Here is a 27500-nt window from a genome sequence, read left to right on the forward strand (position 1 = left end):
GGGATCACTCCACTCGCTCTTTACAACAGCAGCGCTGGGCTGGGCTGGCACAAGGCTGCAAACGTGCTGGCACCTGGGGGGCTGTACCGCCCCCGTTGAGAAACACTCCACTAGAGCTTTGAGAGCACCAGGACAGGAGATGGCTTCTGACCTATTTCCAGACCACACCACACCAGCGCTTCAGAGAGGGTAATGGCATGGGGGGAGGGGAGTGTGATGCTGCTGGTGTGTGTGGGTGTGTGTGCGTGTGTGCGTGTGTGTGTGTGTGTGTGTGTGTGTGTGTGCGTGTGTAGGCGTGCGTGCGTGCGTGCGTGCGTGCGTGCGTGCGTGCATGCGCTCGTGTGTGTGTGTATGCTTGTATGTGGCTTTCGTTTCGCTCCGCTCCACTCCCCTCATTGATCTCATTGATTGCAGGAAATGATCTGCTGTGGCGTCTGGCCATCTCTGCTTCCATTTCCTCACCTAATGCTCCCCCCATCACCACCAGAGCGCCATGGCCACAGAGCCAGTATCCAATCCTCCCATCCTCCAAGCCAGGGCCGCTGACAGTTTTGGCCGGGCTCAGGACGACAAAGTCATCTGAAAGGGCCCCCTAGCTCAATACATACTGTACAATGTAATAATAATGACCCAATTCTGGGCCCCATCGCTCCCTGGGCCCAGGACAACTGTCCCCTTTGTCCTCCCATGTCGGCACCACTGCCTCCCAGCATCCCTCCATCCCCCTGCTGAGTCATGCAGCCCAGTCACCATCATCATCTCAAATTCAACCCTATAGCCAGCAAGCAGTCCACCTCCAAAAGATGATTTTGATTATGTCATTTTTTTTTGACAGGGACAACAACATATCATTTGGATGGTCCGCAAAGACTATACACATGTTTTTTTTTTGCCAAAAAAGTCAATTTGTTCAATTTCATTCATTGTTTTGTATTTTGATATTTACCCCCCCCATCATCAGTCAAATACATATTTTTCAATCATTGCTCATTACCAGTTTCTGTGATCTCTGTCCATCTATAGAACTACTATGCTTTGTATTTTAATCATCATCATAGCAGTCTCCATTTCTGCTTCAAACATCCCCATTACAGTAATGTAAAAGACAGAGAATGTAGCTTCTTGATAGCTAAACAGAATATTCAGGCATTTTGTTGATGTTCAAGTATTGTTTTTGCCACCGTTAAAGAGATCTGTGGAGATATTTTTGGACACTGAGCAATAGGGATTAAGGGGGAAATGGCAGAGTAGAGTGGAGAATCAATATATCAGTAAAGTGGCCAATAAGACAATGGTAAATGGTGGGAGGTGGAGGTGGAGGTGGATGCTAGAGCAGTGAGAGGGATGAGGTAGGCTACAGGGGGAGTGTGTCAGTAAAGTGGCCAATAAGACTATGGCTCACTTGGAAAAGAGGACAATTGCCTCAATGCGACCACCCTAGTAAAAGACAAATAAAATAATAGGCTACATAGAAAGAAATACATAGACATGGTGGGAGGTGGAGGCGGATGCTAGAGCAGTGAACTAATGATTAGTGGTGACATGCAAGAACTTTAAAGTACTGTAAATTATTAAACAAGTTGGCAGATTCTTTTGCGCAATATTTTAACCTACATTGTGGGGCGTTTGTTCAAAAAAGGTTGAGAACCACTGAGCTAGAGGGATGAGGTGCTGGGTGAGTGTGTGTGGGTCTGTGCCCCTGGCATGAGCTGATAGGCTGGTTGGTTGGTTGGTTGTGTTGAGGAGCAGGGCCAATAGCGATCGAGGGCCTCGTAAATAACGGGGCTGCATGCATGCGCTCGCTGCTGTGGCGTCTCCGGCGTGGGTTTGGCCGGCGTGAGAGATGGCAGCCTGGATGATTTACGAGCCTCAACTCTGCAGCTCTGGAGCCGCCCGGCAGCCTTCACCCCTTCAGCTCAGTCAGGCAGGCTGTGTGTGTGTGCGTGTGCGTGTGTGCGTGTGGGTGTGTGTGTATGTGCGTGTGTGTGCGTGTGTGTGTGTGTGTGTGTGTGTGTGGTTGTGTGTGTGTGTGCGTGTGTGTGCGTGTGTGTGTGTGTGTGTCTGGTGTGCGTGTGGTGTGCGTGTCCGTGTGCTTGTGTGTGTGCGTGTGCGTGTTTGTCTGGTGTCTGGTGTGTGTGTGTGTGTGTGTGCGTGTGTGTGCGTGTGTGTGTGTGTCTGGTGTGTGTGTGTGTGTGTGCGTGTGCGTGTGTGTGTGGTGTGTGGTGTGTGTGTGGTGTGTGGTGTGTGTGTCTGGTGTGTGTGTGTGTGTGTGAGAGAGACTCAGCTCTGGAGCCGGCCTTCAGCCTTCAGCTCCGCTCCCCTCAGGCAGGCGTCACCACAGACACAACCATCCATAAGCACACACACACACACACACACACACACACACACACACACACACACACACACACACACACACACACACACACACACACACACACACACACACACACACACACACACACACACACACACACACACACACACACACACACACACACACACACACACTCTCTCTCTACCTCTCTCTATTGCTCGCTCGCTCTCTCTCTTTCCCTCACACACACACACACACACACACACACACACACACACACACACACACACACACACACACACACACACACACACACACACACACACACACACAAAAATGCACATGCACGCTAATCTGCACAGACACACAAACTCCCACTCCCACGTTGGGTATACCCACATGATAAACCACAAATATACTTACCGTAGTTCCCACAAGCATGCAAGTATGCATGCAGACAGACAGACTGACATTCATACGCGCACGCACAAACAAAATCATTTGAAAACCAGCTAACATTTACTGATGCTACGTATGAATTAATCCGAAATACAGCAAAAACAGCTTTCACTGCAACATGCTGAAGACATTTTATATTATGCAAATAAATGCAAACTCTCAGTACTCTGTGTTTTCCTCTTTCTCTCTCCTCTTTTGTCTCTTCCCCTTCTTCTCTCTCTCTCTTTCTCTCTCCCCCTGTTGACCAGGCTCTGTGCTGGTCTAAACTAGCCAGGCTGTGCCCTCCTAGTGACGCCACACCTTCAGTGTTGCCGCTAGTCAGGCCAAGAACAATACAAACACGATTCACGAAACGGGAACTCCTCCCACTTTGTCAGGGGGCAAAGAACCATTAGCAAACTAAGGGAGGAGGGTCAACCATACCGTTTGAGAAATGTTAGTTGTTATGCTCTTGGTCAGACCAAGTCTCGAAGAGATTTGAAAGTCGATGGTAATCAGGCTAGGTCTAAGCCCCAGTTGGAAGTGAAATAGATTGATAGGGTGTTTGACAGAGACAAAAGAAAGCATGAGTGACAATGTTTATCCAAGTCTGAGATAGAAAATGAGTGGGCGCATTTGTAATGTTTATGCATTCGTCTCTCTCTTTCGGTGTGTGTGAATGAATGAATGAGTGAGTGAGTGAGTGAGTGAGTGAGTGAGTGAGTGAGTGAGTGAGTGAGTGAGTGAGTGAGTCACCTATCTATACCTCACACCTCTTATCGCCTGAGAGGAGAGACTCCCCTAAGACTCCCCCAATCACTACTGGCCCTCCATCCCACAGAAAGGGGATCCATGCTCCCTTCCCTCCCAGAGAGAGAGGCCCTGCTCTGGGTTCATCGACAACTCTTCAAGGCCTCCCCACCACCACCAGGCACCAGACCACAGTGTTCAGTCTGAAAACCCAGTGAGTGACTAATCACTTTCTGTTTTGCCCTCCCCGACACATTCATGGGATGGTTTACAAATGAGTGACATAGACAAAGCACTGCAAGGCCTCATCCATTTTCACAAGAACATGATGTCTGTAAGTGGTCGTATAACAGGCAACAGAAGACTGGAGCATAAATATGCCTCTGAGACACGAAAAAGTGTAAATGTACCATATATCTTCACTGAGATATAGTCTAGGTGACTTATATATTTTATTAGAATAGCTAGCCTGACCAGGGACTGAGGTTGCAAATTAGCTACAAATCTTTTATGTACTCACATCTGCAAGCTGTGTCATGGCCTTGCCATGGCATGTTTGCAATGATGTGCACTGCATTGTCCCTGACAAATAAACTACAAATGAAATACAAATAAATAAATAAACATAGATTTAACTTATTACAACACTGCGTTATACATTTGCTGTTACCAGAATGGCAATGACCGAGTCATAGTGCATTACTAAAGGCCCTCCGTGATGTCATAATGGAGTAGTGGCCTATTATGGTAATTAACCTTTCAATTACTATTGGAGCGTGCCACTGGTGGCACAGCCTGCTTTATGGGGCTACGTCACATTTGCTTACACATCAATTCTGGAGGGAACCAATCAGTGAAGAAGAGTATAGCCTTTTGTTTTTGTTGCCATTGAAGTGTTTTTTTGTGTGCATGTTTGTTCATGCCTCTCTTTCCATGTGCGCGTACTGCCGGTTATGCGTGTGTCCAATGTTAAGAAGTACATTTTGCGGTGCTAGTTCATCACTTTTTCAAGTCAAGTCAAGTCAAGTCAGCTTCTATTGTCACATTCTTCATATGCACAAGACATACAAGGGAAATGAAATTACGTTTTCTCTCTATACCATGCCAGGACATAGACATATACAAGACTGACATTTTACAGACTGACATAAAGTGAAAGACAGGACAGGTAACAGTGATGGACTGGTGACAATAAGTGGTCAATAATAAATACAATACAAATGAACATTTAACATTTAACATTCAACCTTTAACATTGAACATGTAAACAGAAGATAAATACAGATAAATAAATATAGAATATTTTTTATTACTAATACTGCGAAATGCATTGTGTACTATTGTATGTTAAAGTGTACTGTATGAGTGACAGCGAGAGAAAATGGACACGCGCCCATGTGTGTGGCCCTGGCTGCAAGTATGTGTAAAAAAAGGGAGAGTGTTTGAGTGTGCACGATGGTTTATGAGCGTACACACCAACGTGTCGTGGCAGCTCTTCTTTTTCACACGGGAGTGTACGGACGGACGGGAAGGCAGGCAGAGGAGAGGAGAGGAGAGGTTGGAGGAGGGAGGAGGGGTTGGGGAAAACCTCCAGTGGGAATTCCCTCCTCTCCTCTCCTCTTCTCTTCGCACCTCCATCAAAACCAACAGCAATGTGCTGCTGCTGCTGCTGCTGCTGCTGGTGGTCATCCCCCACCACTGAAGACTCCAGGGCCCCATCCCCAGTGTTGCCAGATGTGTCTGATCAAATCCCGTCCAAAGGTTTCTTTAAAAACTGCCAAAAATGTGCTAAATTCCGCCCAATTTCAACAAATTGCATTGATTTCTATAGGCACAAAACTGCAGAAAAAAACGCCAAATGGCCAATTTTTCCCGTTTTTATCCGCAGACAGCCATCCCAAGTAACCGCCCAATCTGGCAACACTGCCCATCCCCCATAAAACACCACACCACACTGCTGCAAAGCCTTCAGCCCCTGACCTCATTCAGTCATGGGGGGAGGCCACTGTTATGGGTTTTGACTGCTGCTGTTTGACCAAAACACACAGTAAGGCACGTATACATAGACACACACACACACACACGCACGCGTGCAGACATACGTAGCCACAGACTCATATAATATTGCATGTACCAAATACACAAGCAGGCATAGACACAGAGGCATGCACACGTGTGCACGCACACACACACACACACACGCACGCACGCACGCACGCACGCACGCACGCACGCACGCACGCACGCACGCACGCACGCACGCACGCACGCACGCACGCACGCACGCACAGACACACACACACATACACACACACACACACACACACACCCAGGCCCCTAATCAAACGACAGTGTTTTTTTATTGCTCCCCACTTACCACCCACGGTCAAAGCCACACCATCCCCGTCCTCATGCTCATCCCCTTTCACCCACATAAACTCCTCTGTGCTTTCTGCTGCACTGAGTCCTGCTAACTCAGTGGTTCTCAACCTTTTTTGATCAAACGCCCCCTTGGCCTCATCACTAGCATGCCGACGCCCCCTTGACCTCATCATAAACCTGACAACGTCCCCCCTTAGTCGTGAAAAATGAGATGGACTAATGCCCCCCAATGGCAACTAAGCACCTCCCCCTTTCAACTGTATCTTTTTCAACGCCCCCTTAGAGCTCCCCAATGCCCCCTGGGAGGCTGTACCACCCCCGTTGAGAAACACTACGGTAACTTCCAGGTCTCCGGGAGGTCGAGGGGGCCAGAGCAACTTCAAGGGCCTCGGGCCCCCAGGCTGTGCTTTTACGACGGGCAGTTATCTTTTTTTTACAACTCCCCAGTGCCCACACTGGCAGACAAGAATGAAGATGGCTCACTTGGTCACGGTGGCTCAATGTGTGTCAGTGGCACACCACCACAGGGCTGTAACAATATATGTTATATTATATGTATTATACGGTTACTTGAGATATTGTGCGGTCTGCGTATTACCATGACAACTTTGCATGAATGCCAATGAAATATACTGTCACACAAGCCTGGATGGGTAATCTGGCATAGGACTACTGCATTTCCCAGTGGGCCGCGACAGACCTCAGCAGTCTATGTTGTTGGTTTTTTTTTTGTGGTCCACAATTTAGACGTGGCCACTAAAAATGTTCGGGCCTTTTTTCTGGCTCCAGTCCAGCCCTGCTGTCATGTAATAGTAAGAAATACATTTCTGGCCTTGCCGTGGGCCAGCCGGTAGGGCACTCGTGTCCCATGCGGCCGACCTGGGTTCGATTCCCGGCCCGGGTAATTTGTCGACCCCTCTCCATTCGCTTCCTTTCCACCTCTCAAACTGACCAAAAAAAAAGAAATATATTTCTGTGACTGGCTGTCGATGTGGATGGTTCACTTTGGTCATGGCCGTCCGTATCTGTGTCAATGGCACGGCACCACAGGATATCAACAACAGGCGCTGCGTCTAAACGAATCGCCTCGTCAGTCTGAGGAGAACGTCATGGGGTTTGTTTTTGTGGGTTTTGGTTGTTGCTTGAGCAATAATGAAGGGAGACATCTGGTGCATCTTGAAATGTAAATAGAAGAGTTTGTGACGGGACAAGATACTTAGCAGTTCACAGTGCAATTGGCCAATTTTTTTTTGTCTGTTTACGAGTCCTACGAGACAAGTAACAAGTGCTGTCAGTACAGAGACATAAACCGTGGCCTGACAGGAAGAACAAATACGCCCCTTCATTTACAAGTCATGACTAAACGAATTGCTCACAAATGTAAATATATGCACATATATATACATTCGAAATGTGTAAATGTTCCTGCTGCTGAACACTGCGTATCTTCTTGTCTTTTTTGTCCATGACGATGCATCTTTAGTTCCTCTCTCTTTCTTTTCTCAATCTGTCTTTCTTCCTTTTTTACATCTGAACATCATTTGCTCCTCCATCTCTTTATGCATGGCCATGGTCCTTGTTCTCTCTCTCTCTCTCTCTCTCTCTCTCTGGCATGGTCCCCTCTTCTTATCGTCTGCCCCTCTGTTTCATCTCTGTCCCTATCTCTGCCCCTTTCATGTCCTCCCCATAGAGATAGAGAGACACTGTACTGAAAGGGAGAGGGAGGGAGGGAAGACAGAGAAAGGGAGATAAAGAGAGAGAGAGCGAGAGAGGGGAGGGAGGGAGATTAGAGGGAGCTGTGCTCCCGTCCCTTCCCTTCCCCTGGCTGATAGAGAAACAGAACCACCTCCCTCTTCTCTCTCCTTCCCTCTTCTCTCTCCTTGCCTCTTCTCTCTCCTTCCCTCTTCTCTCTCCTTGCCTCTTCTCTCTCTCCTTGCCTCCTCTGGTCTTCGTCCACCTCTCATGTCCTCTCCTCTCATCCCCTCTCTTCTCTCTCCTCTCATCTCCTTCCCTCATTTCTCTCCTCTCATCTGCTGCTCCTCTCATCTGTGTCCTCCCAGCCCAGTGGCCGCTCTCTTTGCCTTTCATCACCACAGCAGCAGCACAGCGGCCATCAGCCCCACCACAATAACTATCAGCCCCACCAGTCAGCCACCAGCCACCAGTCAGTGTTGCCAGATTGGGCGGATTCCCGCCCAATTGGGCTGCTTAAGATGGCCGTCTGCAGGTAAAAATGGATTTTGGAGAAAAAAACGCCCAATTTTTGGCCATAGAACACAATAGAATTGAGTGGGATTTAGTGCTTCCAGGCAGGTTTTGAGCATTTTTTTGGGCTGGAAATCATCAGCCTCATCTGGCAACCCTGCCACCAGCCACCAGCCATTAGCCTGCTTCCTGTGGGCACTCCACTCCACCGATAAGACACGTGCACATACGTAGACATATGTATACTGTGCATGTACTACACACACACAGGCAGGCATCCGCAGGAAACCTAAACACACGTGCCTGTAAACAAACAAACACGCTAATGCATGTACAGAAGCACGCATGTGCACTCTCTCATTCTCTCTCTCTCTCTCTCTCTCTCTCTCTCTGACACACAAACACACGCATCCTCTTCAAAAGGGCACAGGGAAATGGAGGGATTTAAAGGGATTTATCTGTGTGCGTGCACGTGTGTGTGTGTGTGTGTGTGTGTGTGTGTGTGTGTGTGTGTGTGTGTGTGTGTGTGTGTGTGTGTGTGTGTGTGTGTGTGTGTGTGTGTGTGTGTGTGTGTGTGTGTGTATCTGTACAGTATGTATAGATGTGTGCATGTGTGTGTGCAGTCTAGTGTTGCATTGCACACATACAGTACAGTACAGTGCATATACGAGTGTGTAGTGTAATGCAGTGTAGTGTAGTGTGCAGCAGTCCGCATGTAGTTGTGTCTGCCCCCATCCAGCGTGCTCTTAACCTCCTGACCCTCATCAGCACAGCTCTCACTGCTGACTCACATGCACTGAAGCCTCAACCCTAATGACACTAAAGACCACAGAGACAGCTTGTGTGCATGTGTGTGCTTGTGTGTGTGTGTGTGTGTGTGTGTGTGTGTGTGTGTGTGTGTGTGTGTGTGTGTGTGTGTGTGTGTGTGTGTGTGTGTGTGTGTGTGTGTGTGTGTGTGTGTGTGTGTGTGTATGAGGGCTTTTTTTAAGTGCATTTCATGCTGGGCCTGTTTAAGCGAATTGAGAGAGCTGCCTTATGTGTTTGTTTATGGTGTACGTATGTGCAGATGTGCATCTTTAAATGAGTATGCATGTCCATGTGTGTATTGCAAATATATGTAGGCCTATATAGTAAGTGTGCATATGTATTACGTACATGTCCATTTTTGCGCATCCGAATGTGTGTTTGTGTCTTTATAGGTGTGTGAGGGGGTTGGTGGTCATAGAGTCAGTTGTGGATGTATAACGACCTGTTTTGGTGACATTCACTCATGACCGGGGGGTGGAGTGGTGTCACACACACACGTGACCCCTTTGTCCATAATGGACACACACACAGACAACCCCACACACACACACGGACACACACACGGACACACACACAAACACGAACACACACACAAACACACACACACACACGGACACACACACAAACACGAACACACACACAAACACACACACACAGCCCATCGAGGGACCCGTTAAACACCCTATTCAATAGCCGAGGCCAGAGCCGACTAGCCTCAAAACACCAAACAAAGCAGCCTGCCCTTATCTGATAGCATAGCACTCACTGGCCTTGATCTCTCACAACATCACACAAAGAGGTCAGAAGATGCGTTCCAATTAACCCATTTTGTCCTAAGCCCTTTTTGGGAAAGGGTGCCCTCTGCCTATTAAATCTTAAATATCCCAGCCTCCGAGGCACATACAAACATGAAATGAGTTACATTTAAAAGCTAGGACCCTCGGTTTGCCTTAGAATGTGTTCATTCAGCGCTAACGTACCCACATTTTAATAAAAAAGCTCAAATCTCAAAATCCTGAATGCTGCATATGTGTCTCCAGGACACAATGGGTTAAGGCCCAATTGTTGACGCGCTGCCTGATATCGTGACACAGTTAATCCCTTCAGCGTACAACACCACTGTATGCGTGAGCTACACTTTAGCCGCTAGCTAGCCTGCCACCCCCCAAAACAAAACAATGGGCTTTCTATTTGTCTGTTTTTTTGGACGGGTGCTCCCATTACAAAGGTCTTTTTAGTGGTGGGACAGAATGGAACAGAGTAGGCTATAGTGGAAGCCTAGCATAATGGCTATTGAGGACAATTCAAACAGATGCCTCACAGGCAATAGAGGCTATGCTAGGTTTTCAAAATCAATATGTTGGAATCTAGCATTTGCTCCTGTAAATCTGCAAGACAGGCCAATATGGTAAATGCTAAGCTTCAGGCTTACAACAATGACTGCTGTAATGCAAGATTCCAGGCTTTTTATCTGATAAAAGTATCTCTATCGCCAACATCAGAGAATTGAGTAGATAGAGGAAGAGGTATGCATGCTATTTCGTGTACTTTGTCTACATCAATTTGTGTGCTTACAAATAAGTGGATCTGTGGTATTTGCTGATGGCAGTACTTAATTGAATTGGACAGATGTATTTCAGGATGAGACCATAGCCTATTAGTCTGTTAATGTTGTCAAATGAGTAACACAAGCTGAAATGGCTGTCAAAAGACATTGTCCACATCTTCCTTTTCAAAGAATATGTCCCATGACACTCCCAACTATGAATTTGCGAATCTCTGACATTTGCTTGCACTTACTGAACAGACAAGACACTGCCCCTGTTATAAATTAGCTGTTACCAGGATGGCAATGACCTATTAGGCCTACTAAAGGCCCTGTGTACTGTCATAATTGTGCGGTACTATGGTAGTAATGTTTTTTCATTGACTATTACAGTGTCCCACTGGTGAAATGGCATGCAGTAGCCTCTTCGCGTATGGCCCTGCCGGTGGGCCCCTTCTCTTATTGCTGAAAAGACAGGTTAAGACTTGGTCATTACAACTTTGGTGACAGTAAGGTTATAACATAGCCTCTGCATAAAGGGGTTTAGGGGCTACAATCAGATCCAGATTACCACCAAAATTGTATCAGTTGTTCCTTTTGTCCTTTCCAACAACTTCACAAAGTTTCATCAAAGTCCGTTTATAACTTTCTGAGTTATCCTGCTGACAGACAGACAAACACACAGACAGACAAACCAACCCGAAAACATAACCTCCTTGGCGGAGGTAACAAAGTAATGGTTACACAAGCATCCTCCTACAAATGAAACTCATACAGAAAAGCCACCCACACACATGCGTAGGGGATGCAGCTCTACTGGTCAAAGCACTTACTGGCCACTAGAGGGACCTTAGCAGAGAGAGAGACAAACAAGAGAGCTACTCCCACCTCAGTCTCCCTACAACACCTCCACACACACACACACACACACACACACACACACACACACACACACACACACACACACACACACACACACACACACACACACACACACACACACACACACACACACACGTGCGCACACACACACACGCACGTACACACGCACGCACACACGCACGCACGCGCGCATGCACACACACACGCACGCACGTATGCACGCACGCACGCACGCAGGCACACACACACACACACACACACACACACACAGAAGAGCCAAGTGACCGCCCGCTAGTTCACCACGGCTGCCTGGCTGAATGCGCTTACGCACAGAAATGTGAGCTCTTATTAGAGACCACGTCCAAATGTTTCAAAAGCAAAAGGACTTAGTGAGGCGAAGAGCAGGGGAGGGAAAATAAACATGTCCGGCTTGTGAAACATGTTTTTCGAAAAGAAAGGCAAAAGTGCCCACACACACGCAAGCTGCAGGGAATTCACAATGTTTGGTCTCTCTCTACATTATTTTTTTGTCTGTGTTTGTTTAATGTGTGCCTGCATGTCTAAATGTGTGTGTGTGTGTGTGTGTGTGAGAGAGAGAGAGAGAGAGAGAGAGAGAGAGAGAGAGAGAGAGAGAGAGAGAGAGAGAGAGAGAGAGAGAGAGAGAGAGAGAGAGAGAGAGAGAGAGCGAGAGAGAGAGAGAGAGAGAGAGAGAGAGAGAGAGAGATCAGGGGGGCAGTGGTAGATTGTTTTGGCCTTGTTAAAGAATACAATTTGAGGCTCCATTATTACTAAAAGCAATATTAATCATGCCCTCACCAGCCTCCCCCGTCAGTGCATACATAAATAGGGGACAATTGTCCCAATTTCCCCCTCTCCATGCACATTTGTGCGTTTGTGATTGTGAGTATCACAGGCTGTGCTGAAGGGCTGAAGCCCACACCTCTTCTTCCTCCAAAACAGTGCAGTAGAAATACATACTGCATGCAGAGGCGTGTACAGATAGGAACGAGGTGGTGCTAAAGCACCTGGTCCTTTGCACTACTTGACAAAAAAATGCCCTTTTGAAAAATCTTTTTTGAACGTTTTTTGTCACAATGCTCGATACAATGGTCGATGTTGACACGATAATCTACAAATGCTTTTGACGATCAAATGCATGCTACAATAATGCGCCGATATAGTAATATATAGCCTCTATAAGCCTAGTAAGGCAGTCGGACGTTCCACATGCCCACAACACCTCCCTTCAGAACCTGCCCCCCAAAATGTCTGTGCACGGCACGCCACTGTCTGCGTGCATAATGTCATCAAGGGGGTCCCCCTGTAAATGCAGGGCCCTACAGGTTGTCTCAACTTTGCGACCCAGGTTCGATTCCGGCCCGGGTCCTTTGCCCACCCTTCCCTGTCTCTCTCTCCCCAATCACTTCCTGTCAGTATCTTCACTATACTATCTCAAATAAAGGCAAGAGGCTGCAAAACAATATTTAAAAAAAAACAATGACAAAAAATATATACATAAGTGTTCCTGTGGACTCTGCAGGGTTGACTTCTTCTCCTCTCTGCCCCATCCAAAAACAGTGCGGTGGTAATGGCGGGGGCTGGTGGTTATGGCGGGGGCCGTTCCCAAAACACAGGAGCTGTCACCCTCAGACCCCAAACCCCCCCTCCCGCTGCTGTCCATAATGACAGCCTAATTGCTTTCAAAAGACACTCTCTCTCTCATCAAACACAATTTAAGCCAACAGAGAGAAAGAGCACAAGAAAGTGACATGGCAAGGGATTCTCCTCCTCCTTCTCCCCTCCCCCTTATTCTTCTTCCTCTCCCTCTCTCCCTCCCTTCCTTTTTCTCCATTTATCCATCCATCCCCTGACACATTGGATTCACTCTGAGCAGACCTGACAGGCAACTGCAACAAACAAAGGACCTGATGTCAAGCTGGCCTCACAAAGACAGATGAGGAGAGAGAGAGAGAGAGAGAGAGAGAGAGAGAGAGAGAGAGAGAGAGAGAGAGAGAGAGAGAGAGAGAGAGAGACGGGGGGGGGCAAGACATATAGGATGGGGAGAGCAGGCAAGAGAGGAAGGAAGGAAAAGAAATGAAAGATCAAAAGAAAGAGAGAAAGAAAGATAGAGTGAAAGAAATAAAGAAATAAAGAAAGACTGAAATAAAGAAAGAAAGAAAGAAAGAAAGAAAGAAAGAAAGAAAGAAAGAAAGAAAGAGGGGAAAACCTGCCCGTCCGCTTAGTAAGCTCAGCTGTAGTGCCCAGCAGTATGTTGGCAGAGCTCCACACAGTTTTTGAGAAAGCCATTTACAATGGGCCAGGTGTTCAATCCATTCTCTCCTCTCCTCTCCTCTCCTCTCCCCTCTTCTCCTCTCCTCTCCTCTCCTCTCCTCTCCTCTCCTCTCCTCTCCTCTCCTCTCCTCTCCTCTCCCCGCTCTCTACTCCACTCCTCTCCTCCCCCCCACCTCTTCCTCTTGTGAATTACAGTAAATGCTCCATTCATTTAAACAGCCAGGAGCTGCTCTTCTTTAAGCAGTGGAAAATGAGAGATCCCATGGCTGTAATTATGGCAAGTCATCCGATGTCAAACCTCTCTGTCTGGCAAGCGTTCCTCTGTCTTCCCAATGGCAGAAGCCTTCCTCTGTGTCACTCACACCACCCCAAACGGAGCGTGTACAGAAAGGCGGATTCAAAATGGAAAAAGGGGTTTCTGATGGCTCTTTCAGCAACCCCCCTTTTTAAAGTTAGCCTGCCACTAAACACTCACTGCCCACTTCAAGTATTTCCACTCGCAAAAATAAATAAAAAACGCCCCCAAAAGCCCAACAGGACGTATAAAGAAGCCGTGTGGCAGCATAAGAATGTTAATGCAAAGAGCAGCTACTATGAAACTCACTGAGAGGAATAAAGGCATAAATCAAAATATTGGACAACAGTTCATAGCCGAATTTAGGCCATCCTGAGATGCAATGGGGGAATCTTGAGGCTGCTTGGTCAGAAGATGAATGAAACTCTGAGAAGGGCCTGGGCGATGTGGGTGAACAGTGTGGGTGATGTGGGCTCCATACAACACCAGGCATGCTGCCTACACTGGAAAATTTGCAGTGCCAATTCAACAAAGGGTCAAATTTAACGACCATAGAGGTGAGGTCATAGTCCAGTGGTTCTCAACCTTTTTTGAACAAACGCCCCCCTTGGCCTCATCATCACAAGCCTCCCAACGCCCCATTGACCTCATCATACACCTGATAACGCCCCCCTTGGTATTCAAAAAAATAAACAGACTAATGGCCCCCAATGGCAACTAAACTCCACCCTCTCTCAGCTGTATCCTTCTCAACGCCACCCTAGAGGTCCCCAACGCCCCCTGGGGGGCTGTACTGCCCCCGTTGAGAAACGCTATCATAGAGTATTCTGGTCATTCAGCGAACAGAGGTGAAGCTATACATGGTTTACTGTATATCTCTGTGGTTCAGCAATTACATATAGTCCAGCAGTTAACTGTCAAAATAGCCCAGAATAGTTCACTTTGGTATGCAAGCATGAAAATTGGCACGGATGTTCATTAGAATGTACTCTATCAGCTCAGGGCGTTGGCCACGCAAAAATCCAAGATGGCCGCCATTTTTCAAGATGGCCACCTTCTCCACTTCTAAATAAGTCTAAGAATAGTTAAATTAGTGATGCAAGCATGTAATTTGGCAAAATTGTTCATTTGAATGTACTTTTTCAAAATATGGTGTTGGCCACGCAAAATCCAAGATGGCCACCATTTTTCAAGATGGCAACCCTCGCCACTTGCAAATAAGTCTAAGAATAGTTAAATTAGTGTAATTTGGCAGAAATGTGTCTTGTGTATGCACTTTTTAAAAAAAATGGTGTTGGATACACAAAATTCAAGATGGCTGCCATTTTTCAAGATGCCACCCTTTATGATGCATAGAGAGAGAGAGAGAGAGCACTTTCGCTCATAAACCCCAAACAATTGGTGCCTTCTTGGCAGCCTCCAGAGCTGGTCTGTGAATGTGAGAATGAGTATGTGCTCCACAAAGGCAAAGTGCAGAAGGTATTACTAGTGGAGTCTGTAGGGGTTTTACCATTTCGGAAGTGACAAAAGCACCAAACTTTGCTTGGTGTGTCTTTAGGGTATATGCTGTATCTAGCCTAGGAACCATCGGAGAAAAAAAAATCTACCATGTCATATACAATGTCTTGTTGTGTAATGCATTACATTGTTAGTACATGACATTATACTTAGCTGACAATGTTAATATAGTCCCAAACCCAGCAGAGATGAAGCAATGGCAGTTGTAGCCTGCTTGACAGATTGATGAAACTACAAAAATGTACATAGTGTGAAAGTATGTGTGATAGTGTGCATACTGTGCTTACATGCTTGGCAGCAAATGTAACATTGTGAACGATTTGAGAAGATTCTTGGTTTGAATTAAAATGAGTATTTCCCACACTAAAACTATGGTAAGAATAGACTGCTGCTAATGCTCACTCAGCAGCATCTGAATGGGGAAGTGTCAGTGCAAGATGATGTCCAAGGTAGCAGGTTCTCCATCCTCTAATTTCATTAACAGATATTTTGTATTTGTTTGACAGAGGGTAAAGGACAGGATCTCTCCATATGTATGAAGAACCCATAAGATCACCTAATTCAACATTTTCACAAGTAGCATTGTGCACATAGTGAGTGCACTTCAGTCATCTTTAGAATGGCATTACAGATTACTCAATATACATGTAGGCCACAGTATTTTGTGGAAATCATTTCTAAGTAGGTGTTGAGTAAGTAGGCAGAGGTAAATTGTTTTTTTTCAAGTCTTCACCTAGTACTTGTGTCACAAGTTGTATTACAGTTAGCTCAATAATCATTGAGTACTTCAATTGCTACTTCACAACTGACAGCTGATGGACAACATGTACCATAGGTCTTTGCCACCCTTACCCATAGGAGAAATATCTAAAACAACAGTTCTCATATGGTATATACTATAAAAGTAAATCATTACTGGTACTCATTACTCATTTTCTTGATATGCAAGGCACACAAATAGTCTGGGAGGAAGGATAGTCTATCATAGATTGTGAGTGGTAATAGTAACACAACTCATTCCCACTACACCATTTTGCATCATATTGTACATGACCTCAGAAGGCTCCACATGTTTCAGTTCTACTATGTAGTTGTACAGTACAGTGCAGTGCAGTGCAGTGCAGTACACTACAGTAGCATACAGTACGGTGCAGAATAGTATAGTACAGTACAGTACAGTACAATAGCATACAGTACGGTGCAGTACAGTACAGTACAGTTTGGTATATCACATTGCAGTACAGTTCAGTACAGTAGAGTACAGTACGGTGCAGTACAGTACAGTATGGTGTATCACATTACAGTACAGTACAGTAGCATACAGTACGGTACAGTAGAGTACAGTGGGCCTACAGTACAGTATGGTATATCACATACAGTACAGTACAGTACAGTACAGAACAGTACAGTATATCACATTACAGTACAGTAGCATACAGTACGGTGCAGTAGAGTACAGTACCGTACAGTATATAACATTACAGTACAGTACAGTACAGTATCTTGATGACGTTTGGGCTAATTTGACAGGTGTATCCCTCCAAAGTCAATGGGATTTCCACATGTTGTTGTTTAAAGTTTTTGAAAGACTTTTTGAGTGTGTGAGAGAAGTAAGCCAGGCTGACATGTTTTAAACAAAGGACCACACCCACAAATAAAAAATAATGAGCAATCAATAAATCAAGTGGTTAGGTAGCCAACATATCATCTAGGTTAAAGGCCAAAGTAGAACATAAAACAGACATGTTACCATTTTGCATATGTCAATATACTGTATGTATGGTGTATTGTATATTGATTATTCATACTTTCCTAAGCATAGAGGCCCCCATCACTCCATAGTACACTAGGACTTGAGATATACATATCTGAACACAAACCAGCATAAATTTTAATTTGTCATGACCTTATAGAGGTAGATAAGCCAAGCTGTTCACTTGATTGATATGAAAATTGAATATTTCAGTTGGGCTCCTAGGCTTAAATCATTGATCAGAATTGAATCATTGATCTTTCTGGTGAACATTTGTGCCAAATTTCATGATTCTATCCCTAATTTAACTCTTCTTGGCCTTATTTACAAGTTGTGAGGTAGCCATCTTGAAAAATGGCAGCCATCTTGGATTTTGAGTGGTCAATGCTCTTTTGTGAAAGGGTGCATTCTAATGAACATTTGTGCCTAATTGTATGATTGTATCATTAATTTAACTATTCTTAGCCTTATTTACAAGTGAACAGGGTGGCCATCTTGAAAAATGGCGGCCATCTTGGATTTTGAGTGGCCAATGCTCTTTTGTGAAAGAGTGCATTCTAATGAACATTTGTGCCTATTTGTAGGGTTGTATCATTAATTTAACTATTCTTAGCCTTATTTACAAGTGAACAGGGTGGCCATCTTGAAAAATGGCGGCCATCTTGGATTTTGAGTGGCCAATGCTCTTTTGTGAAAGAGTGCATTCTAATGAACATTTGTGCCGAATTGTGTGATTGTATCATTAATTTAACTCTTCTTAGCCTTATTTACAAGTGAAGAGGGTGGCCATCTTGAAAAATGGCCGCCATTTTGGATTTTTGCGTGGCCAACGCCCTTAGCTGAAAGAGTACATTCTAATGAACCTCTGTGCCAATTTCTATGCTTGCATACCAAAGTGAACTATTTTTGGTCTTATTTGCTCCGCTAATAGGCCTACATTAGGATCAAAAAGCAGTGATTGGTTAACTCACAAAAGTCCAAGCCATGTAGCGGATAATTCCTAATGCTGTGAGGTCAGAGGGTTTCCAGAAAGTGATCACTTTAACTCTCTGAAGATGGAATTGACACCTCTTGTCCTGGCCTAGGGGGAGGCCTTAACTCCCCTGTCTAGTGCATGTCTTGTCTGCTGCTGTCTAGGGGCCTCAGGTCCGTGTGTCAGTGTGTCTCTGCTCCCCTGATTTGCATTCAAGCAGCTGGGGTGCAGAGACAAGCAGAGGCAGTAGCCACCGCACCAGAGAGAGTAGAGAGAGAGAGGTTCCATTGGCCCATTGTTTCCGGGTTCTATTATTGCAAGGGGGAGGGGGGGGGGGGGGGTAAATTGCTGTGGGCCCCCGCAGAAAGCAAATTCTGTGACAAATTTACATAGATAGCGTTGGAATTACAAGGTAGGAATTAAGGATGGCAGGCCTACCAACTGTACCCAACATGACAGATTCATTTTCCAGTGTTGCATCTTATCACAATTCTGCCATTTCTCACTTTTGTCCAATCAGGGGGCCCCTGGCAGGTGGGAGCTCCTAGGCTGCAGCCATATTTAGCCTGTGCATTAATCCGACCCTGCATACAACATGTGTGCAACACCGCAGCTCCTCCCTACCTTCCTCACTGCAGCACATACACCCACCTGCCCTAGGGGCCTCCATATAAATACTCACTTATGCATGCACACACTGCTGCTCGCCTCACACACTCACATAAACTACTATGCACACACATACAGCCAGTCACACGTGTGCTGTGCAACTCTCACATTATAGACGTAGACATTACAGACATGGCATGCATGCACACGGACACAGGCAGGCACACACGCACACACTACCTCTCTCACACACACACACACACACACACACACACACACACACACACACACACACACACACACACACACACACACACACACACACACACACACACACACACACACACACACACACACACACACACACACACACATGCTTATAGACATAGACATTACATAGACACACACGCACACAAGTTCTTTCACAGGCAACAAAAAACGATTTATAGATGGTCAACGGGTATTTCGCAATCATTTCTGTAGCAGTATCTCCAAACTCACACTCTCGTCTGCTGTGTAAACCAACCTAACCACACCACCAACTATCAAATTAAACCTTGTAACCCCAGGAATCCACAGGTCTGTTTATGGGCCTGTATTCTCAACTATAAACAGGAGACCAAAGACTCCTTACAAATTTGTCTCTATAACACATTTAAGTAGTTAGGGACTTGAGGAAATGAGGAAGGCTCTTGCAGCCGAAACATCCGTCTGTCCCTGCAATGTTTGAATAAAAAGAAAAGAATAAGAAAGAAGAAAAAAATGAGTGCGATCCATTTCCTAACTACCTGATTACTTCAGAGATGCAACAACAAGATGGAAGAGCGTGGTGTGTGGAAGGTAACTCGATCATACATTCAACCATGAAAAAGGTTTCAGGGAATGGTCTGCATTCATTCACGCTATCGGCAGAGAGAGTAGAGAGAGAGAGGTTCCATTGGCCCATTGTTTCCTGGTTCTATTATGGCCCCCTTTAGGCAGACCTAGGCAGACCTAAGGACTGTTCTATTCATTGTAGGAGCATTATGACACGCCCCTTTAGGCAGACCGGAACCTGTCGCGTTAGGTGCCCATAGAAACCTATTATGTTGGCATATCTCTATAGAATATCTCTGCTATCGGCATGAGGCGATCTAAATGGGTCCCAAGATTCCTCTTCCTCGTTTATTTTTAGCTCGCCTTTAACAAGTGATTTACGTACAATATATTTTCCTTTTGATCTTTATCTGGAGCATTTTCACTTCAGATAGACATCGTCATGTTCACAGAGAGAGGGAGGCAGAGGGAGAGAGAGGGAGGGAGAGGGAGAGAGGGAGGGAGGGAGAGAGAGGGAGGGAGAGAGAGGGAGGGAGAGGGAGGGAGAGAGAGTGGGGGGGGGAGAAAGAAAGGATGAATATTATTAAGAGCGCAGGCACACTGGCACACTATCACATATTGTACATCTACTGTGTACAAGCTGTGTAGTGGAGGTGCACCATATGCAAACAAACAGACCCTAGAGGACAAGACAAGAAGCTGTATAAAGGAGCTCACAGGGGGCTGAGGATGCTGACGTGCAGGGATGCCGGGGGTGGGGGTGGGGGCAAAGGGGACCGTTGTCCTGGGCCAAGGGAGAGAGGGGGCCCAGGACAACTAATACGTTGTATCGATTGGAGGGGCGGCTTTCAGATGACTTTGTCCTGGGCCCGGCCAAAGCTGTCAGCGGCCCTGCTGTCGTGTTTGATGTTTTCACCATTTCTACACAGTGAGCCCAGAAGAACTGCATCCACTGGAGGTTGTGGGCACACAGACACAGACACACAATCAATGCAGAAACATAAAAAACACACAGGAATGCACAGAATTAGCTTTCAAGGTCTATGTACATACAGTATGTGCAGCAGATAGTTTTCAGAGATGTACTTAGTGACCCAAACTCACTCCCTGCATGAATAAGGGGGACAGGAAGCAGTGGGTGCCTGAGGATGTAGACACTTCCCTTTGGGAAGGCACATGAAAAGACATGAGGCTGCATCCCACAGAGCATCCTCCCTGTACCTCTACGCTCCCAACCAGACAAACATATGCACGCACGCACGCACTCTCTCTCTCTCTCTCTCTCTCTCCCTCTCTCTCTCTCACACACACAGACAGACACGCACGCACGCACGCACGCACGCACGCACGCACGCACGCACGCACGCACGCACACACACACACACACACACTCAAGTAAAGATTTTGCAGATACATACTATTGAATCAACGTTAGAGGTCAATCTGATATCCAAAGGTGCTCATATAACAAGTACATCAACTGAAAGGAAAAGGTAGGCCTACAATAAGGCTCAGAAATAACAATCTCATCCTTTAACGTTCCCAGGAAGAAAGGGGCCAAAGGGTTCAGTTCTGCCCCAGAGTCAACGTACACAAGGTTGTCACTGCAACAACATGCATGAAACAGGGCCATTGTCTGGCTTACACGCACAGTAATGACATTACTGTAACAACAGCAACCCAGCATTTGGCTGTGGTGTGCCCACCGTCACTCCTGTCGAGATGTAAACAGTGCTGACGCATGAGGTAATGTAGTTTAGGGGGAGAGGCGGCCAGCGTGTGACGGAGGTGAACTCATATCAGGCAAACTAATTGACGGCCGTGCGTGAACGATAACATTGGTTTTTGGAGGCTCGCCAGTCATAGAGAGATTAGGTCTGTATCAATGCTCTGTGTGGATGGGCAGAGGAAGGAGGTTGGGGAGACAGGGGGCATAGTGTTGTTCGGGCATAGGAGGGCAGGGGGCAGGAGCAGGCTTCATTTGTTTCCAAGTAAACTTTTTTTTTAATTTTCTAAAAAATATATTTTTGGGGGCATTTATGCCTTTATTTGATAGGACAGTATGAGATGGTGACAGGAAGCGAGTGGGATAGAGAGACAGGGTGGGATCGGGAAATGACCCCGGCCAGATTCGAACCGGGTTCCCCGTGGGCAATGCAAGCCCAAATGTGGGGGCCTTAGCGCACTGCGCTGCGATACAGCGCCCCCCCCCCCATGTAAATATGTTATTTACTATGGCACTGGAAATGTATGTAGTTCACCAAAATTGTCCAACGTTAAGGTCAGTATGTCTCACTAATTGCTTTGTCATAAAAAAAACTGTATGCATGCTAACCTGTGGCATACTAGTATTTGACAGGCATATTAAAACCCACAGTACTACAGTTGAAAATAACAGGGTGTAAAGCAAAGTTCAATGCAGCCGAGTTGTCATAGTGGCCTTTTATGGCCCAGTAGTTGCTACTTCCATACGCATTTGAACTTCAACTAGGCATCACGGTCCGTGGATCTCTTGGCCATTCATTTTTTTTCAAATCGGAAAACTGACCACGAAAAATGACCGGTTTCCCGATTTTTAACTAAACAATAAACGAGAAACCATTCGTATTTTGTTTCCCGTTTGGAAATCGGAAAACGAGAATCAAGTCATTTTCTGATTTTCTTTTCAGTGCTTTTATATGGGAATCAGAATTCGAGAGACGGCCCGTTTTCCCATTTTTTTTATTTTGCTCATAAAGTTTTTTTTGGACCCGGAAACTGTAATGTGTCAGGGTAAAGAGTTCATCAGAGGTGTTTACTAGTCTAGTCTATATTTTATACGTTTTTAACACGTGTCCTCATTTAAATATAGGCACGAATAGTCCTATTTATATTTCCCACGTTCATCACTTCGTTTTGATTGTCGGGGGTGTCGAGGGTCGATACATCTCCCTGAAAGAAGTTTGTGGAACTTGGATGTCTGCTATCGGCACGAGAGGGAATAGGACTATCCGTTGTTAGGCCTATATTTCATCTCGTAGTGATAGCTTGGACAGCTACGAACAGTTTGGGCAGTGGGTGGCATCATACCAGCTAGCCTACTTGAGTGCTAGCGTTACGGGCAGTCAAAAACTTTCGTCATACTCTGCAAACTTACATAGGCCTACAACTTACTTAAACGTGCAGGGGTATTTATACCAGGGTAATAACCCAAACAAACCAGAATTTAAAAGACCGACTCAGCCATGGTAAGACTGCAACCCAAATCAAAGGAATGTTGGCCAGATGTTGGGAATATCACTCGCACCCACAGACCTAGGTCTGTACTCGCCTCGCACGCACCGCATGTTCCTTGACAGCTGACGGACAGGCGCTCAATCAACGTCTTCCGGTTCATGTAATTAAAAAATAGGTGATGGAAAAACGAAGCCATAATTTGATTCTGAATTACAAGCCTACCCGCATTGAAGAGAATGAAACGGATATTGAAAATTGGTTCGTTTTCCGATTTTCGTTTCCCGATTTCCAAAACAGAAATCGGATAACGAGTTATTTTTTGTTTTCCGTTTCCCGATTTGGAAAAGGAAATCGAATGGCCAAGAGATCCACGGTCCCATCACTTTAGTGTTTCTGTTTCATAGCTCTCTGTGTAACTGTTAATTTGGTTAACTTCATATTATTGCAGAATGTTAATTAAGTACAGTACAGTACGTCAGTACTGGAAATGGCATAGCAATTTCTGGAACCACTCCCAAACACACACACACGTACGTACACACACACACACACACACACACTTACGTACACACACACACAAACACACACAATATCAGAGACACGCAAACACACACACACACACACACACACACACACACACACACACACACACACAAGCAGAGAAACGCAAAACACACACACACACACACACACACACACACACACACACACACACACACACACACACACACACACACACACACACACACACACACACACAAACACACACAAAAACACACACACACACACACACACACACACAAGCAGACAAACACAAGACACACACACACACACACACACACACACACACACACACACACACACACACACACAAGCAGAGAGATGTACACATATAGAATGGCATGCCCTTTTCTCGAGAGCCCATTTTACGACCCACTCTGCCCAGCACTCCAACCTGTTGCCATGGGAGAGGGGCACTAAGTGGAGCCAAGAGGACCGGGCACCGATTAAGACACGCATGGAGAGAAACGATCTGTCGCCTCCCACTCACTTTCAGCAAAAGAAGGGCCCGCTCACTGAATCGAGTAACACTTTCTATGAAGCCCATATCCATAGCGCATTATGAGCACATTTATAACAACTTACAATGCACAGCACAATCATAGTGCATTATAACTACACTTATAACGCTTCATGATGGAGTATATCAACAGTCATGAATAACTATAAATCTAGCTTATAATGCATTATAAATCTTAGGGTGTTTTGAGTGCTCATGAATGGTTCTAAACTACAGGCAGTGAAGGGGCTTATAATGCATTATAACACAGCACATTGTAAGTTGTTATAAATGCGCTCATAATGCGCTATAGATATGGGCTTCATAGAAAGTGTTACCATGAATACTGTGTACATCATTTACCATTGCCTTACATTCTGAACTTACACATATGTAGGCTACTGTATGTGTATATGTATCTTTTGTCATACACAGACACTACATACTGTTTAAACAGGGAGAGTTTGATACAGAATACTTTTTGATTTCACACAGTAGAGTACATGTGGACCAAAGAAGCAGAGACGACGAGCCATTGTTGGTGTTCCAGATTCAAGAGCAACAACAGGAGAAGAAAGAGAATAGTGAACTTCAGCCCCAAGGGGTGGGGACTCTTTTGCTTTCTCTCACACACATACATCCACACACACCACGCCCACTGTCACAAACACACACAGACATAAACATACACACTTTCTCTCTTCCAGAAAGACACACAGGTTTACAGACCAACACACATGCGCATACACGCACACGCACACACACATTCACACACACTGAACCCATGGCCAAGGGGTGGATACTCTTTTGCTTTCTCTTTCTCAAACACATACACTTGAGCACACATACCCACACAGCCGCACATGGACACATGCACTCTCTCTCTTGTTCTCTCTCTGACACCAGAAAGGTGCACAGACACATAGGCATACCACACACACACACACACACACACATACGCACGGCTTACACACTTACACACACACACACACACACACACACACACACACACACACACACACACACACACACACACACACACACACACACACACACACACACACACACACACACACACACACACACACACACACACACACCATATAAACACAGTCCAAGTTGCCCCTACCAGATGATCCAGAACAGAGACCTGGAAGTCCAGCATACACATCTTCATGGGCTGGGCCAGGGCTCTGTGGAGGCTGAAGGGGGACTTGGCATCCATGGTGCCCCCACCCCCAGAATAGAAGCTCTGTCTGAGGATGAGATAGGCGCTGACCCCCCCTAATCCCTGGAGGGGGGGTCTGAAGATTCGCAACACATGAGGAGCAAGTGGAACGGGTGCCGCCTTTCCTTTTGCCCCTTCCAAAAGCTCTCCTGACTGACGGGTGGCTGTTACTATGAAAAATGAGAAAGGTCTCTGTCTCTGTGTGCCGTTCTCTCTCTCTCTCTCTCTCTCTCTCTCTCGTTCTGTATTCCAAAAATATGTGGCACTCCTCCTTCAAAGATTGCTGTTATCTCTTCTCTGCACCTCTTCCTCCCTCTCTTTCTCTCTTCCTCTCTCCCTCTCTCTCTGGCTGTCTTCCTCTTCGCCACTTCGCTTTATGACTTGCTATCAGCCACGGTCACCAGTCACTCTTCTCTCTTCTCTCTCTCTCTCTTTTCTTTTTTTCAAGTGAGGCGTCCTTTCTCTTTCCGCTCCTTCATCTCACAGGGCTCCCTGTTGCGTGTTGCAGCTTGTCCGGAGCTTTAGGACAGTACAAAAACACACAGACACACGTCCATTTGCACACCCCCATACAGCACACACTCAAGTGAGCGCTTGCTACGAATACTCACACACACACACCTGCCTGGAAACAGACACACTAGCTCAAACACACACACACACACACACATACATACAGTACACACGCTGTAATCACACACTGGGAATAGCCGCCTTATGGAATGCAGAGGCGTGAGTGGAGCGGCGGGAAGAGAGCAGGTAGGCTCCCCGCTCACCCGCCCGTCCGTCCGTCACTCTTTGCCTTCCCCTCTTTCCACTGCTTCACTTTGCACTGTCTCTCCCTCCCTCTCTCTCCTTGTCTTAATTTCTCTCTGTCTCTCTCTCTCTCCTTTTCTCTCTCTCTCTCTCTCTCTCTCTCTCTCTCTCTCTCTCTCTCTCCTTTTCTCTCTCTCCCTCTGTCTCTGTCAATCACAAAGTCTCCTACTCCTCTTTCCATGACCAATGTGACGATAATTAATGGTAGTAGGCTAGCCCATCTGTGTATGTGTTTGTCTTTATGTTCAACAGTATGTGAGTCCATATAAGGGGCTAAGCAGGTGCTTGTTAGGTCTTGACTATATGCATGCATGTATGCATGTCTGGTGCGTGTGTGTGTGTGTGTGTGTGTGTGTGTGTGTGTGTGTGTGTGTGTGTGTGTGTGTCTACGAGATCTATAAATGGCAGGCTAGTTCACGGCTGACCAGTTTAAGAGCCCTGCTCTAATGGTCAATGTATGCAGGAGCGTGAAATGTAGGTCACGAGTCTTTTTATACTTCAAAAGGCCACGGCACTTTAAAAAAGAGCATTCCAAGTCGTGGAAGAACGCAGGAAGCCATTTGACCCCTTCCTCACATACAGTATCATACGTCAACAAACACAAACTTTTTTGGGTTTTCAGTCTTAAGCCTATGGTACTTCGTATCCAGCTAAACAGATTCCTTTCTGATGTTGTGGGGAGGTGTTCGAAAAGTCTGACAGCGAAATTCACATTTTATGCAGCCCCATAGCCTAAAACAGATCACTAAAAGTCTAATCCTGGCTGCTTCTGTGATCTTCACACATTTGCTTATTGCAGGAAGTTATTTTTTCCCTGCCTAAGATTCTAGGTAAAAATAGGTACCACTTACCATTTTCCTTACAACATAACATACATTTGAATTAAATCAAAGTCTACGCGCATAATGACATTTTCTTCTGAATATGTTCAATAACAGAGTTATGACTGTATGAGTCATTCCGGCCAATCAGCACACAGCAGGAAAGCTCCTTCTGATTGGCAGATTTTTTGTTCCATTCGCCAGTGCACCGGCAGTGAATTTAAAGAACACACACACGCACACACACAAACACACACAAACGCACACACACACACACGCAAACGGACACACACACACACACACGCACAAACGCACAAACGCACACACACACACACACACACACACACACACACACACACACACACACACACACACACACACACACACACAAACACACAAACACACACACACACACGCGCACACACATACCATTAGCCACTACAGACATGGCGATGTGGCTGCGTCTGTGATTGACTGGGTCACTGATCGACCACCCCTCCTGCTGTGCAGGTCTGAGGAGAAAGTGAGTCGGGATAAATAGCAGCACAGAACAGTGGCTTCTCTGGTCAGTGTTGCCTGATTGGGCGGTTACCCGCCCAATTGGGCTACTTGGGATGGCCGTCTGCGGGTAAAACCGGCAAAATTTGGCCATTTGGCATCTTTTTTTCCTGCAGTTTTGGGCCCATAGAAATCAATGCAATTTGTTGAATTTTGGCGGAATTTAGCACATTTTGGCTGTTTTTGTGAGCATTTTGGGGCGGGATTTGATCAGACAC

At 46.0% G+C, this 27500-nt stretch overlaps 1 protein-coding gene across 2 annotated transcripts in view; it reads right to left on the bottom strand.

Annotated features, from left to right (window-relative positions):
* Positions 1–27500, bottom strand: part of LOC134458120 (ral guanine nucleotide dissociation stimulator-like) — a 137786-nt gene that overhangs the window by 80385 nt on the left and 29901 nt on the right. Inside the window, exon 1 of one of the 2 annotated variants that reach the window (XM_063210248.1) lies at positions 24989–25949. The exons of the other annotated variant lie outside the window; for it this stretch is intronic. Coding sequence (XP_063066318.1) covers positions 24989–25084 — 96 coding nt within the window. The 5' untranslated portion in view covers positions 25085–25949. Of the gene's footprint in view, positions 1–24988; positions 25950–27500 lie in introns of those variants that run through there. 2 annotated transcript variants of the gene reach the window in all.

This window comes from Engraulis encrasicolus, chromosome 11 (genome assembly GCF_034702125.1).
Source record: "Engraulis encrasicolus isolate BLACKSEA-1 chromosome 11, IST_EnEncr_1.0, whole genome shotgun sequence".
Taxonomy (NCBI): domain Eukaryota; kingdom Metazoa; phylum Chordata; class Actinopteri; order Clupeiformes; family Engraulidae; genus Engraulis; species Engraulis encrasicolus.